The sequence below is a fragment of the Gavialis gangeticus genome, unplaced genomic scaffold (genome assembly GCF_001723915.1).
Source record: "Gavialis gangeticus isolate Ggan-Ray unplaced genomic scaffold, GavGan_comp1, whole genome shotgun sequence".
NCBI classification, from domain to species: Eukaryota; Metazoa; Chordata; order Crocodylia; family Gavialidae; genus Gavialis; species Gavialis gangeticus.
Window position 1 is genome coordinate 21,198,282 of NW_017729024.1, and position 14,126 is coordinate 21,212,407.

The window sequence follows — 14,126 nt, forward strand, 5'->3', positions numbered from 1 at the left end:
CTTGAGAGGCTGGATACCTTCAAGTCAGCTGGCCCTGACAATATACACCCCAGGGTACTCAAGGAGCTGGTGAGCATCATAGCCCAGCCTATGGTAGAGAACTTTGAAAACTCCTGGTGCTCTGGTGTAGTGGCCAAAGACTGGAAGAAGGTCAATGTGGTGCCTATCTTCAAGAAAGGGAGGATAGGTTTAGGTTAGATATTAGGAAGAACTACTTCACTGTAAGGGTGGCCAGAGCCTGGAATAGGCTTCCCAGAGAGGTGGTGCTTTCACCTTCCCTGGAAGTCTTAAAGTGGAGACTGGATAGGCACCTGGCTGGGGTCTTATGACCCCTCCCACCCCCAGTGCTCCTTCCTGCCCATGGCAAGGGGTCGGACTAGATGATCTGTCTAGGTCCCTTCCGACTCATTGATTCTATGATTCTATGAAGTACTGCCTCCTGATGTCTAGCTTGAATCTACCCTCTGCCAGCTTGTGACTGTTATTTCTTGTCACTCCTGGTAATGCTCGGAGGAACAGGGACTCCCCCAATGCCTGCTGGTCCCCTCTGACTAGTTTGTAACAGGCACCCCCCTCAGCCTTCTCTTGTGGAGGCTGAAAAAGTTCAGGTCCCTTAGCCTCTCCTCATAGGGCCTCCCCTGCTGCCCCCTTATCATGTGAGTGGCCCTCCTCTGGACCCTCTCTATGTTGTCCACATCCCTCCTGAAGTGCGGCACCCAGAACTGGACACAGTACTCCAACTGTGGCCTGACCAGTGTCGCATAGAGGAGGAGGATCACCTTCTTGGACCTGCTTGAGATGCATCTGTGGATGCATGACAAGTTACTTCCTGGTGCAGGAGGAGCCTGATCCCCTCCACTGACCAGTAGGGTGGAATAGGGATCTAATCCCCAATCCAGTCCTAAAAACATGTATCTGTGTTGTCACAGGAGGTGCAATAGTTGCAGTTGCATCTTAAATCTCATGGCAGCTTAAACTGGATGTCTGCCAAAGGCATCCTTTGTTTTCAGCTCTGTTTTGAAGCCCAAGTGCAGGTAAGGTATTTGAAATATGGATTAAAATTCCATTAGCTCTAAAAATAAAGGCACTGCCAAATATTAAAAGCACTTGGCAGCCTATTAGTCGCATACCCTCAATTTCAGAATTGGTAAATGATTGCTTAGCATACTTAATGAACAGGCTCCTTTTACAATTCCAAAGAGTCTAGGGCAGCTGGAATTGTACCCTTAGAGCTCTCTCAGCCAAGCTGTTCCCATAGGAACAAGAATGAAGAAATCTGTTACTGCCAGTCAGACTAAAAAAAACTGAAGATTTTTGGAAGCTATTTTGTTTGCTTGGCTGCCCCCTTTGCAAGAGGGGAGCGGGTTGGAAAAATAGAATTGGAGGAACACTCCCCTCCAAGCATTAGTACTTGTCTTTTATATCTCATTTTGAAAAATAGGCTCTTTGGGGTGGAAAATGCTCAACAGAAGTGTTGAACAGAATGGTGAGTCTTAAGCTTTACATAAAGGACTATGGTGGGAACCACAGGTTCCAGTTCCTACAGGCTTACCTCTAAATTGTAAGGAACAACTGGTCTTAGGATACTCAGATTTTGAGAATATTGTCTTTTTCAGATGCCAAGAACCATCAGCCCTCATGGAGCAAGGTGTGGGTCTTTGGCCCTCAAAAACCTGACAATAGGTATCTTAAGTTGTATAGAAAAAATGATCCAATAATATAAGGTCAGAAAGGACGTCAGATCATCTAGTTCGACCTGAAGACTCTAAAAGTTTAATCAGTTATTCCTGCCTTGAGCCCTATGTCTGCTTTCCAGAAAGGAATCCAGAGTCATTTGAAGATATCAACAGAGGGAGAATCCATCTCTTCATTAGTTTATTCCAATGCAGCTCTCAACTAAAGAGTCTTCAGTACATGACATATTCTCCTTGGCATAGGTGTTTGTATACCATAATCAATCTTTCCTTAAACTAAACAGAGCAATTCAGGTATTAAACCTATACAGCATTTTCTTCAGCCCTTGTTATTTTCATCTCTCCCCTGCAGTCTTTTCTGTGCTTTAACATCCTTTTAGACTGTGGAGCCCAGTAGTAAGTAGTGTCTTGGCATTAGTCTTACTAATGTTGCATGCAAAGGTAAAAATCACATTCATAAGTATTCCTTCCATTTGGTGTTCCTAAGCATCTTTCGTTGCATTTGGTAGCATAAAATGCCTTTTGTATGAATGGGCCCACATGCCAACTTTGCTCTGTACCACTATCCTGCCCTTGATAGTTACCATTTTTTTCCCAATTTTTGTCATCCAAACCTTTTGGAATGCCACTAAGAACACCCATCCATGAATTCCTTATTGTTTGATATCTATGCTAGATTTTCCATTATTTTGCAGGAGATGGATACAGTGCTAATAAGCCTATAATTACCTGTGTCATATCAGTTGCCTTTTTCAGTACTTACATGACATGAACATACTTCTTGTCTTCTGGAATTTACCCAATATTCTAAAATGTATTATAAATTAACATCAATAGGCCACAGGTCTTGGCCAGTTCTCTTAAGACATGTTATCTGGTCTTGCTTCTTTAAAAAAAATTGTTGCTAGTGGATGTTGCTTAACATGCTTTAGTAACCAATAGGCTGGAGAGTACTCGAACATGCTGCTTCTTTTACATAAGAATTTACTGCCTTTTACGGATCATTAACACTTACCACTTCCAGCTTGTAAAGGGCCTATATGATGTAGATATACTCCTAACCATACAGTCAACAACGAAACTTGGGTGCCTGACTGCTATTTAGAAACCATAGTCCAAAATCTAGACTTCAAACCCCTGCTCAACTACTGCCTAATCCTGTAGTAGTTTAAATTCCCTAGATAGCTAGGGATTCTACTAGTAAAATCCTCTCAATACCTACATTTCTTCCCTGGACTTGTAAAGAAACATCTACATTCTCATGATGTGGAGTACAGTGGGGTTCACCAAGTAGATGTTCTCCTGCCTGTCTTGCCTACAGAGCCTGAGCCAGGAGGCATTCAGACCACATCTACTGGATAAGACCTACTACAAAATACAGAAAAATAAAAGTTCTGCCACTTACTAAAGTATGTTTGTATATTTTGTACAAAATGGAGCTTCTGCAACCAGAGAAACCAAGAAAGCCTCACCTCAGAATATGCTAGAGCATTCCAGCAGAATAAGAAAGTGTTCATGTCCAAATCTTTCCTTTGCCTGACTTGAAGGAAGGGTTTGAACCCAAATCTTTCACCTCAGGACAGCATGCTAACTGCTGGGCTATAAAGTATTCTGAAGCCAGCCTTTTGATGATCTGTTCCAAAATATGGGCTGAAGCCCAATAGGTAGAGCTATAAGTCCCCTTTGAAGTTGGGGGTAAGGGGGAGCACTAAGGGTAAATCAGTGATTACTTGGGACAACAAAAAGCCAAAACAGTGAAGGTCTAGTTCAAAACAAGTGCACCAAAGGGGGACACTGAGCAGAGTGTACTGGAGCTACTTGCTGGCCCATAAAAAAGTCCAGGGAGCCAATGGACACTGTTCAATGAAACTCTGCCCAGAGACATGAATGGATGAGGGACAGGAAAATGGACTCAGGTCCTCCTGGCCAGAGCTTCTTTCCTGGTTAGATATATTGCCAGCTTGGCTAAGGCCAGGAGGAGGTTGACCAGGAGGTCCTGGGACTTGGTGGGGCCATGGATGAAGACTGCATAGACAAATAGCGGCAGGGAGTAGTGCAGCCAGAGCCTTAGCAGGCAGTTCTGCAGCAGGCAGTGAAAGGGTTACAGCCTAGCATACTCCTGGTAAGCATGCACCAGGGTTGTCTCCTGCTCACAGAAGGGGCAGTTGGGGGAGTCTGTATACCTCACCAGATACACACCCATGACAACAACTCCATGGACTGAAGCAGGTGTCTTTCCCCTGTTAAAGCTGGTTCACATTCTTTGTTCAGAATACTTAAGTATTTACTGGACCATATAGAAAACAATTCTGTATCATAATTGTGGGCACCTGGGAGACCCAGGGACCACTCTCTGTGCTACTGAACATTTAATATAAATTGGAAAAGCTTCAACCCACCCAGGAATAAACTACAGCCTCACTTTGAGGGATATAGGTTCAAATTCCTGCTTCAACCAGGGCATAGAAAGAACCTGAACCTGGGTCTCTAACATCTGGAGCACATTCCTATACTACTTGGCTGTTGAGCATGCAAAGGTATAAGAGCTGTGGCACTTCCTGCTTTTCCTGCTCTTTAGTTTTTCAAAACCAGACAGATGCGACATTGAACCTTTTCCTGCAGCAGACAGCTGTGAACGCCAAATGGAGCAAGGCTCTCAGCCTAGAATTGGCACCTAAATCCTGTCATCTCACTGTTTCTTGTTATAAAAAATGTGCCGATTCGATTCGGCTGATTCAGATTCAGAGAATTGGTGCCAATTTGGAGATTTGGCCATAGACTATAATGGGGAATCACTAAAATACCTATAACTTCGTCATTTTTTGCAGATTTGGATGAAAACAGCAGGGATGGTAGCAACTTCTGAGGAAGTTTCACGGAGATAGGTGCAAGGGTTTCTGTGAAAATGCACCTCAAACTGTTGAAAGCAAACCTTGTATCACTTGGATGTGTTAAGGCAGAGCGGGATGAATGCGGCAGGGATGGTAGCCCCTCATGCGGGCATGAGGCCTGCCAGGTTTTAGGCAGAGTGGTACAGCGGTTTCTGTGAAAGCGTACCTCAAGGTTCTGAAAACAAATTAAAAAAGCAAATAGGTGCAGAATGAGGAGGGTGGCACTCAGTCCATCTGTACATGGAGCTTGGGGGAACCCCAGCAGTAGGAGGTTCACCTACAGGAACACCAGCTGCTCCACCAAACCAGGATTCAAGGAGGTGCAGTGGGGTGTCACAACATCACCAGCAATGCTGAACACCCTCTCGCTTGGAACACTGGTCAGTGGAAAGGACAGGTGTTCCCGGGCAACTGTGGCTAGATCCTGTCACACCTGGCTACGGGTTGCCCAATAGGCCAAGAGATCACAGTGAAGCAGCTCCATGTCCTTGGTGAGATAGGTAGCCACAGAGGCCTCCACAATACCTGACTGATGGTGGGGTCTGGTGCCTCTGGACCCCAACATTGAAGCCATGCCCTTGGCCCACATTGGAAGTGGCTGTGGTAGAGAAGATTGGCTCGTGGTGACAGTGCTGGCATGGTAAAGTGGAACCCCCTCTTCCATGTCCCCCCGCCTCTGCCCTTCTGCTTCCCTGACTCTGTTGACCAGCACCTCCGTCCAGTGATCAAGGTTCACAATGCCCGCCAGCACATGGACCGTACTGGACCGCAATGGATCCAGCCATTTTTGATACCCTCCTTCAGCTGCTTCACCAGTGCCTGCACCTTTGGTGAAAGTGGCTTGCCGAAACCGGGAACATTGATCACCTGGAACTTCTCCATTTCATTCTCAAGCTCCTTCACTGCAGGGATCACCTGGCTAAGGAGGGCATCAACAGTGCTGAGGCTCTTGGTGGCCACACCCTCCCAGCCTCCCTCACACCCACACCCTGCCCTCCTGAGCTCCACGCTCCAGCCATCCCCCGGGCACAGACTCTAAGCTGCAGCCTGTCCTGGCCCCACACTCTGCATTCCTGCTCAGCTGCAGCCACCTCCCGTTCCTGCCACTTCCCTTCCTGGTGCCTGGAGTCCTTGAATCTCAACAATGACTAGGAAAGAGGGTACCTACAGAAATAATGCACTGAATTAGCTTTGGTCACCATACAGCCTCTGTTGATGGGGTTTGTGAAGAGCAGCTTATGGTTTCCCTCTGCCAGCAGACCTTCAGAGAACAAACTGCATACTCTCCTCCAGATCCTACCCCCCTCTGACTTGTACAAAATACAGATCACTGTACTGACAGAGCTACCACCTAATATGCTTCCCTTGGTGCTGTAGGAAGGTACATTGTGTTCCAACAGGCGTGACAATAGAGATGGGTGTTCAATAGAAGTTTCTATTTAAAACATCATCCTCTTATTGTACGTAACAGTGGATGGTTTTCCTGCAAAAATCACCTATAGTAAGTCACTGTTATGTCAATTCCTTATATAGCTGCATAAAAGTTTCTTTGTGGGGTTTTTTTAAAAGAGATTAGTAGGAGTCTAATAAATAATAGGACATAATAATGATCAGCCCAGCACCTTCTTGACCCCTACTAACTAATTCTACCCAGTACAGGGTTGTCCCCTTTTAGAATATTTTCCCAGCATTCCTTTCTCAGGCTGGCCTTTTAAATTTAAGAGAGTTAAGTCACTGCAGCCCCTAAGTAACCATGTTGCAATTAAAAGCTTCTGGAGACATGTGTCGCTTCCAGTTGGCAAGCACTTGTTATGCCTGTTTTTATTCTTCAAGAATGATTTTTAAATACAATTTCATTACTTTATAGTATATTTTTAGAATACAGTTACAGAGGAGCTGGTACTAATCCCAGAGTTAAGATTGTGCTGCATTTGCAGTTAAACTGCAAGAGAAATCATTTGATATCTTTAATCTAAGGCTGAATTGTTATGGAATATGTACTAAAATGTAGGTGTGTAAGAACTCATTAAATCATAATGGTGAGAAGTAGCAAAAACCTACTATGCCTGGAAAAAAATCAACTGAAATGAATTATCAGAGGGATGAATTTGAGTTCCTTGACCATATTCAGTTCTCATTTCCCACAGCATAAATTAGCTAAGTGTAGTTACTGTTGTGCAAATGGAAACCCAGTGTGGCTCAACTAATATTTCTTTTAAAAAGAATGAAACCCAACCTTCTTGCAGACCAGGTTGGAGATGAGTTCTGACCTGATTGTGGCTGGACACAAAAGAGGTGCATATTGTAATTGGGCCCCATTTCCTCTATTTTCAGTTTTCTATCTGTCTAACCCACATTTTACCATACCTTGCTACCTAAATTCAAAAGGAAATGTTCTGCTTATGGAGGCCAAACAGTGTTACAGAGGAAACCAAAGGTACACTTGCAATTGGGCCCTTGAGGATTGCTGTATGCTCTCATTCTTGTAGCCAAGGGCAAGTAGAATTCTTTACAGAAGAGTCCCCAGAAAAAGGATTTTCAATATTTCTTTCTGGAGATGGCAAGCAACCTCCTGAGTATTTCCAAAAGGTTTTTTAATTGAAAGCATTTCTGTAGCAGTTCTGCAAATACCACAGTGCCAAAACCCAAGGTGTCCTAGAATCAAGAATGAGCAACATGCTTGTTAACAAAATGATAAATAGTGCTGTAGTCAATCTCATTTTGAAGCAAGATAGGATTTCTGTGGACAAATACTACATGTTCAGTGTTCCACCGTGGAGTAGTATCCAAAAACCAAGCCAGATTTGTGCTTCCGTGACTTTTACTAAAAAAAAGTCATTAGTATTATTATTAACATCTTAAGACGAGAGGTGACCAACCTGAGGTACAGATGCCACAAGTGCAACATGCAGCCTGGCATAGATGGCAGGTCAGAGAGGGGACAGGAAGCACCCTGGCAGATAGGGCAAGAGAAGGGGATCAGAGTGGCACTTAAGGAGGGTGCAGGGCTAATTTGACCCACCTGCCAAAACGATTAGCCCCCCATTGTCTTAGACAAAATTCAGAAGATCTTTTAAACTAATGATCTGACTGCTCTAAAACTTTGGTTGTTTATTGCTGTTATTTGGACATTGTGAAGAACAGTATGATGGAATTTGCCGAATCATTCCTCTGTGTATCCCACACTTCCAACTGCTAAAACTTTCTGATTTATCTTAAATGTTATGATAATCGTTACTGTAGAAAACATAATGTAATACTTAGAGCAAGGTCAAAATACATGTTATTACTGGGAAGGGATTTAAAAGGAGTTTATCAGGATGAACAACGCAAGAGAGAATGTAAGAACTGAGAATGGTTTAACTTCAAGGTGGGTACAGGGTGAGCTATTGGTAGAGAATGCCAAAGGGGGAGGAAAGCACTGATAAACAACTCTTAGAGCCACTTACGTGGTATATGCTAAGGGTCACCTGTGCAAGAGATCTGCAGTCAGAAGCAATGTGCTAAACTTGGGCTAAATCACCCTGGATCTTGCCTATAATAACAACTGAAATAAACGGCACACGTTGAGGACTGCTGCAGAAGAAACGGGATGAGTGATTTGCTAGTTGACATGCCAAACTCATTTCTTGAATAAGTCAGAGAGAAAAAAAAATGCCTTATAGAGGTGATTCTCAACCAGACTGTCAGGGCTAGGGTTCCTTGAGGTCCCTTCAAGGGTGACATATGTCTGCACATCTAACCACAATTCACACGATACATGCAGAGATTTCAAATAGGAATCAGCAGTGTTAAAAACACTCTGACCTGCTGCTGTTTTCCTGAGTTCTTTGCAACAGAAGAATTGCTCTATATTTTCTTTCTGTATTCAAAAACTGAGTGAATGATAAGAGCTGACATTTTCCATGAGGTGCCTTGAGTCTATCCACGGGTACCTTGCATCTAAAAAGGCTGAGAACCACTTATATAAAGAATGTTGAATGAACAGAAAGGCAATGAGGGGTTTGTCTCTTTAACTTGAAGCATTCTTTGACACTGGGTTAAGATGGCTTCAGATGAATTAATATATGCTACAGCTGATATTTTTTGTTTATAATCTTATTCCATTAGTTATTTTGTCTAATACATAGTGCTACGTGCGCAAAAAAAAAGAGAGGACAGTGATATTTTATAGGCTTGCAATAAACAAAACTAATCTCTTGCCAATAGTGCAGAAAAGCTATGATTAAAAGAAGTGCCATTATCAACAAGTCAGCTATGGCAAAGATTTTGTTCCAAGTGAAGACAAGAAGCATGAGTCTCTAAGCGTTAACCATATACGTTTTATACAGTAGCATCTTATCACTGGTGTTTTTAAAGGGTTAATCAAAGTAGTACAGCAAATAACACTTGAAAGTGCTCCCAGGTGTTTTTGTTCTGTATCAACAAATCCTTTATGTTCAGCACAGGAAGGATATACAAACTTCTGCTGTAAAAGTTACGCTCTACTTACTACACGTGAATATAGGATCAGACTTTACCATCCCCATGCCTTAAAATGGAATTTGTTAAGGGGTGGCAAAGAGGGAAGATGACTTGTTTGGTCTGCACATTTTCTTGGTAACATATGTAATGCTACAGAAACATGTCCATAAACTGGATCCTCAAATATGCAGATGCAGGTGCATCATTCAGTGCACCTGCGCTGTGGCCATAAGGAATTCTGATGTAATTTTTGCCTCACTTCCCAATCCTGAGGACAGTAGGAACTAAATTCAGTAATTCTCAACCAGGTGTCACAACATCCTTTTAAGGGAGCCACGGAATGCCACTCAATAGCAGCAGCACTGTCAAGTATACAAACACCTGCATGTGATTCAAGAGATAAACCTAGAGATTTCAAATAGTAATCTGTAATCTCAAAAACACTTTGATTTGGTGTGGTCTTTTTGAGGCCTTTGCAACAAAAGAACTGCTCTGCTGTTTTTCCATAGTCAAAACCTGAGTAAAAGCTATGAGCTGGCATGTTTCAAGAGGTGCCTTAAGTCTAAAAAAGTTGAAAACTAATGAACTAATTAAACCCTTGGTATAAACACAGCGGCCAAAACCCTGCTCTAATAAACCTGGAAAAATAACCCCAAAGGCTCATTGCACTGTCTTTTATTGCCAAAGAACACTGTAATGCAAAGCTGGCTACACTGATGAGCTGGGAATCGCTAACTGATTGCTTGTGCTCCCTTTGTGCCAGTGTAGCCGCTAAAGTTCATGGAATAGGTCTGGGTGTTTGGCCCTCTGAACACAGCTTTTAAATTGTATTAGCTTACTGCCATTTGTTTCCCCTCATGTATGAAGAGAAACAACTCTTCAGTATAGGAAATAGGATACAGATGTGATTATGACAAAAACAGAGATTACCAAATGTACTAAACTAGGGTGATCTGACTGCTGTCATCATAAATGAATAAGGAACATTAATATATCATACAGGGAAAAAATATGTAAATTATTAGGAGCTGGCCAGGGATAGCAGCCAAATGCATCCCAGTGTTGTTCATTATTGATTCCAAATGGCCGGGCAAAACAACATAACTTCCCAATTACATTTTAAGGAAGAGATTATGCCATAATTCACAAAAAAATCCAGCCAATTGAATCTTCTGAAAATACAGATTTATTTTTTAAATTTTTACATTTCCAATGCCATTCAACTTATTTTAATATTTGACCCATAGGCAGGTGTCAGTTGCACAGAAAAGATAATATGAAATCTGTAACTGCCTTGTCTGCTCAGCAACAGTACAAAATACAAATTGGACATTAGGAACAAAACATGACTGGGAAGAAATGAAAAGTGATGTTTGCACTAACATTATTTCTAGGTTGGTTTTTACTGATTGCCCCATTACATGATCCTGACTCCCTCAATACTCCTGTGCTGTCTGCAGCAGATTTGCTAGAGCATGGATTGCAGCACAGGGCTTTTGTTTGTGAACAGCTACTGCACTACCAAGAATGCTAATTTACTACAACAGTAACCTCCCTCAGGAAAGACACTTCTCTCTTCAGAGGCAATGAAGAGGCAAAAAGCCACATGTTCACAAATGATTGCATAAGGTACACTGAACTCTAGAATTCTATATGCTTAGTCAATACGGACGATCTAGCCACCAGTCACACTCATCCCATGACGCAATACACACACACACAGTGTTCCCCTTCCTGTAGCGGGTTGTCTGACCATCCATGTATTTGGCCTCTAAGTAGCCCTTGCTGACCCCAGGTTACACATGAATCCTGAAATTATTTCAACACCTTCACAGTATTTGCATTTTCCTGTACATGTCTGAAGTAATGTGTGTACAGATTTGTACAAATACACAATAATACTTTCTGGCTTCTTCCAGTAGAATCAAACTTTACATTTCAATCTCACATCAGGAATCTTTCTTGCCCTTACCAAGCTCAGGTGAAAAAAAAGGATTGGAACATCTAAGGTAAGGAAATAAGTGATTCCTCAGGATTCCACAGCTGTCACAAGGAATGTAGCCTCTCTTGGTGGAGCTTGAGTGTTGCTGTCATAATTGCAAGCAACATTTAGATCTCCAGCTGTCATTAGGCTTGTTGCCGCCAGAGGACAGAGCCCCAAACAGCAAGTCTTTCTAAGCTGTACACACAGGCCGTGAATGATTTGTGTGACTTGTGCTGGAGCTCAGCTGTAGGCAAGGCTTTACTGCTCACCATGACTTGTGCTTCAGTTCCACGGCCTGAAGAGGAGATGCCGAAAAAGAACATAAAATAAGAAAAAAGACAGGACAAATTAAAAACCACTGCAGCATAAGTGCACTTAGATCACACCATTAAACGTGTGCTGGAGGGACAAACATAAAAAGTTCTGTTATTGTATTGCTGGGTAGTGCTGAGGCAGCACACCCCATTCACTGGGGATCTTTCCTGATGAGCAGGAAGGGCATTGGCAGAATGCCACCCAGACCTCAGCTCAGGCTTGGCATACAAAGCAAAATTGTAACACGGCAGACCTGTGTGCAAACTGTCAGAAGAAAAATCCTAAGCATATCTAAAGGAAAGACAACAGAATGAAGATTGAAACACTAAATATCTGATTTTGCATGCAACCAAAAACATGCTCTCTCTTACCTTTTGATTTAATCTACATTCATCTTCTGCTCAGACCCTAGTTTTGCATAACTCAGGGGTAAGTTTAGACCCACAACTGGACCTACAATGCTCAGCCATGAAGAAATGTAGTTCATATACCTAACAGACAAAAAAAAGCATGCATGCATTACAAGAAGTTTCACTGAAGTTCAGATGTATGCCTGCAAGTCATCCTACATGTGGGTGCTTTCTTAACAATTAAATTACTTTTGCACTTTTTAATATACAGCAATTAAGTGAAAATACAAAGCTTTTTCTACATACATACAGAACAGAAGCAGATGGGTTCTCAGTTGTTGGCCTGACCTTGCAACGGTACATGGTTGGTTTGCTCTATATATAGTAAAGAGCTACAGACTTAAAAATTTTGCTGGTGTTCCTCACCTGTTTTCTTTTTGTGAGAGTGCCAATACAGAAGCCATGAAGTCATTCGTTCGGCAGGGATGAAGAACAAAGAATGGCTGACCAAGTAATGGGTGCTCCTGAAAGAAGCAGGAAGTAGTTTTTTAAACCAACAGTTGTCCGAAAAGATGCAATGTAGTATTCCAAAAACAACTGGGGTCAACTCAACGCTGGTGTAACTCCACTCACTTCTGTGTAGTTACAAAAGGAATGAATTTGACTACTTTGTCATCTGAGCTAGTAATTAACTCGCATTTAACCAATCAATTCTTGCGCATAGAATTTCTTATTCTGAAAGAGAAATAAGTATATTAACTAGGCTATCCTATTGTTTTAATTATGATGTAAAGGCTTCTAAAAAACAGCTCAACACTTTAACAGCAGCAGAGGAAGTTACCAGCTGAAAACAAGTAGGCACAGTTGTCCTGTAATGTTTTTTTGGTGCAACGTAATGCATGAACCAAGGAGCTTCCACTGAGAAGCTCCTTAATAACCTCTGTCCCTGTTCTTTGGGGCTCAACAAGAAAAAGCTGGGAAGCAAAGGCAACTTTAGCTGGTGCCAACTTAGAAGCCTAAGTTCTGCTTCAGCTTCCTCTAGCTCAGAGATGTCCAACCTTTTTGAATGTGGGGCTGGATCATGAACTTTTTATCACCCAGTGGGCCAGCAAGCCATATTCATATTTTATCACTCCGCGGGCCATATGTTGGACGAGTCTGAAATAAGGCAAAGCTGGCATAAACCCCCACATGTGCTCAGCTAGTGACAAACTGCAGCAAATTATGTCCTGGACCAGCCATCCCAACAGCTGGGGCCCCCCTTCTGCCTACTACGACCACCATTTGAAGGCAACCCCAGAGGATATTTGACAGTTGAGTTAAAATATGTGACCAAACTGATGTAGCCAGTGCTCTCAAGCAGGCCAAGTGGCCACCTATGCCACTGCTTCCCCAGGCCTTGCCCACACCAGGCACACCGCCCAGCCAATGCCTGCGACTGGGGCTGGCGGCACTGCGGGAGCAAAGCCAGTTCCCAGCCTGGCAGGGTCTCAGGCCTGGTCTGCCCAGGGTGGCTCCTGGCAGGGGAAGGCCTCAGGGGAACATGGGTCACTCCGCTCCTCCGCACTTCCCTGCAGTGAAAGCAAACAACCCCTGGGAGGGTGCAGGCAGCCACTGTGGCAGGAGAGCGGTGCCCAGCCCCGCCACAGGGAGTGACAATCCCCCCTCCCCCACCCGGGCCACCCCCAAGCAGCGCAGCCCACGAGCTGGCGCTGCCCAAGGGGGGCTGGAGCAAGGCAGCCGCTGCACCGCAGCCCCTTGCCCGCCCGTCTGCATGGCCCCACTCATCATGGTGCCCGACCACCCGTGCACGCAGCCCTGGCGGCCTCAGTGCTGTGAGCCCGGAGTGTGGGGCCCGGCAGACACCAGCTCCCGCCGCCTTGTCCCGCAGAGGTCATGCCAGGACCCCGCCTGCCGAGGCCCCCCCTGGGCTGCCCTGCCGACTACCTGCTCCGGGCGCTGTGCCCTGTTCCTGCCCCACCCCACGGCTGCCGAACCTGGTGGGTCCCAGGACTTGGGCGGGACGCTGGGGGCAAGGGGACGAGCCAGAGACAAGTAAAAGCAGGCGTTGCCCCCAGCTCATCCTGTCAGGCATGGCCGGGACAGCCCCACGCCGTGCAGCCCTCGGGGCAGCAGAGGGACCCAGCTTACGTGACATGGGAGGTCACGGGAGCCGGCCCCGAGGGGGTGAGCAGCTCCCCCCCCCATCCACTTGTCCTGAGCGAGGGACCTCAGGCCTCAGAAAATGGCTTGTCGGGCCGCATGGCGGCCCACAGGCCATATGTTGCACTAGCCTGCTCTAGCTGGTAAATGCCCCAAGCTCCAGTCTACACGAATTGAGGAAAGCCATTATCCCAGTCCACTCACCAGACACAGTTAAGAAAATGCAGAGGGTTGAAGGTTTCCACAAAGAGCAAGGCTTAAATAA

At 44.4% G+C, this 14,126-nt stretch overlaps 1 protein-coding gene across 3 annotated transcripts in view; it reads right to left on the bottom strand.

The window, feature by feature from the left end:
• Positions 1-14,126, bottom strand: part of ATG10 (autophagy related 10) — a 215,353-nt gene that overhangs the window by 6,226 nt on the left and 195,001 nt on the right. The window contains exons 6-8 of one of the 3 annotated variants that reach the window (XM_019516930.1): positions 12,125-12,222; positions 11,720-11,839; positions 11,303-11,328 (exon numbers count right to left, since the gene is read on the bottom strand). In XM_019516930.1, the coding sequence (XP_019372475.1) occupies positions 11,728-11,839; positions 12,125-12,222 (210 nt within the window). In that variant the 3' untranslated portion in view covers positions 11,303-11,328; positions 11,720-11,727. Of the gene's footprint in view, positions 1-10,219; positions 11,329-11,719; positions 11,840-12,124; positions 12,223-14,126 lie in introns of those variants that run through there. The other 2 variants (XM_019516929.1, XM_019516931.1) reach the window with 2 other exon arrangements.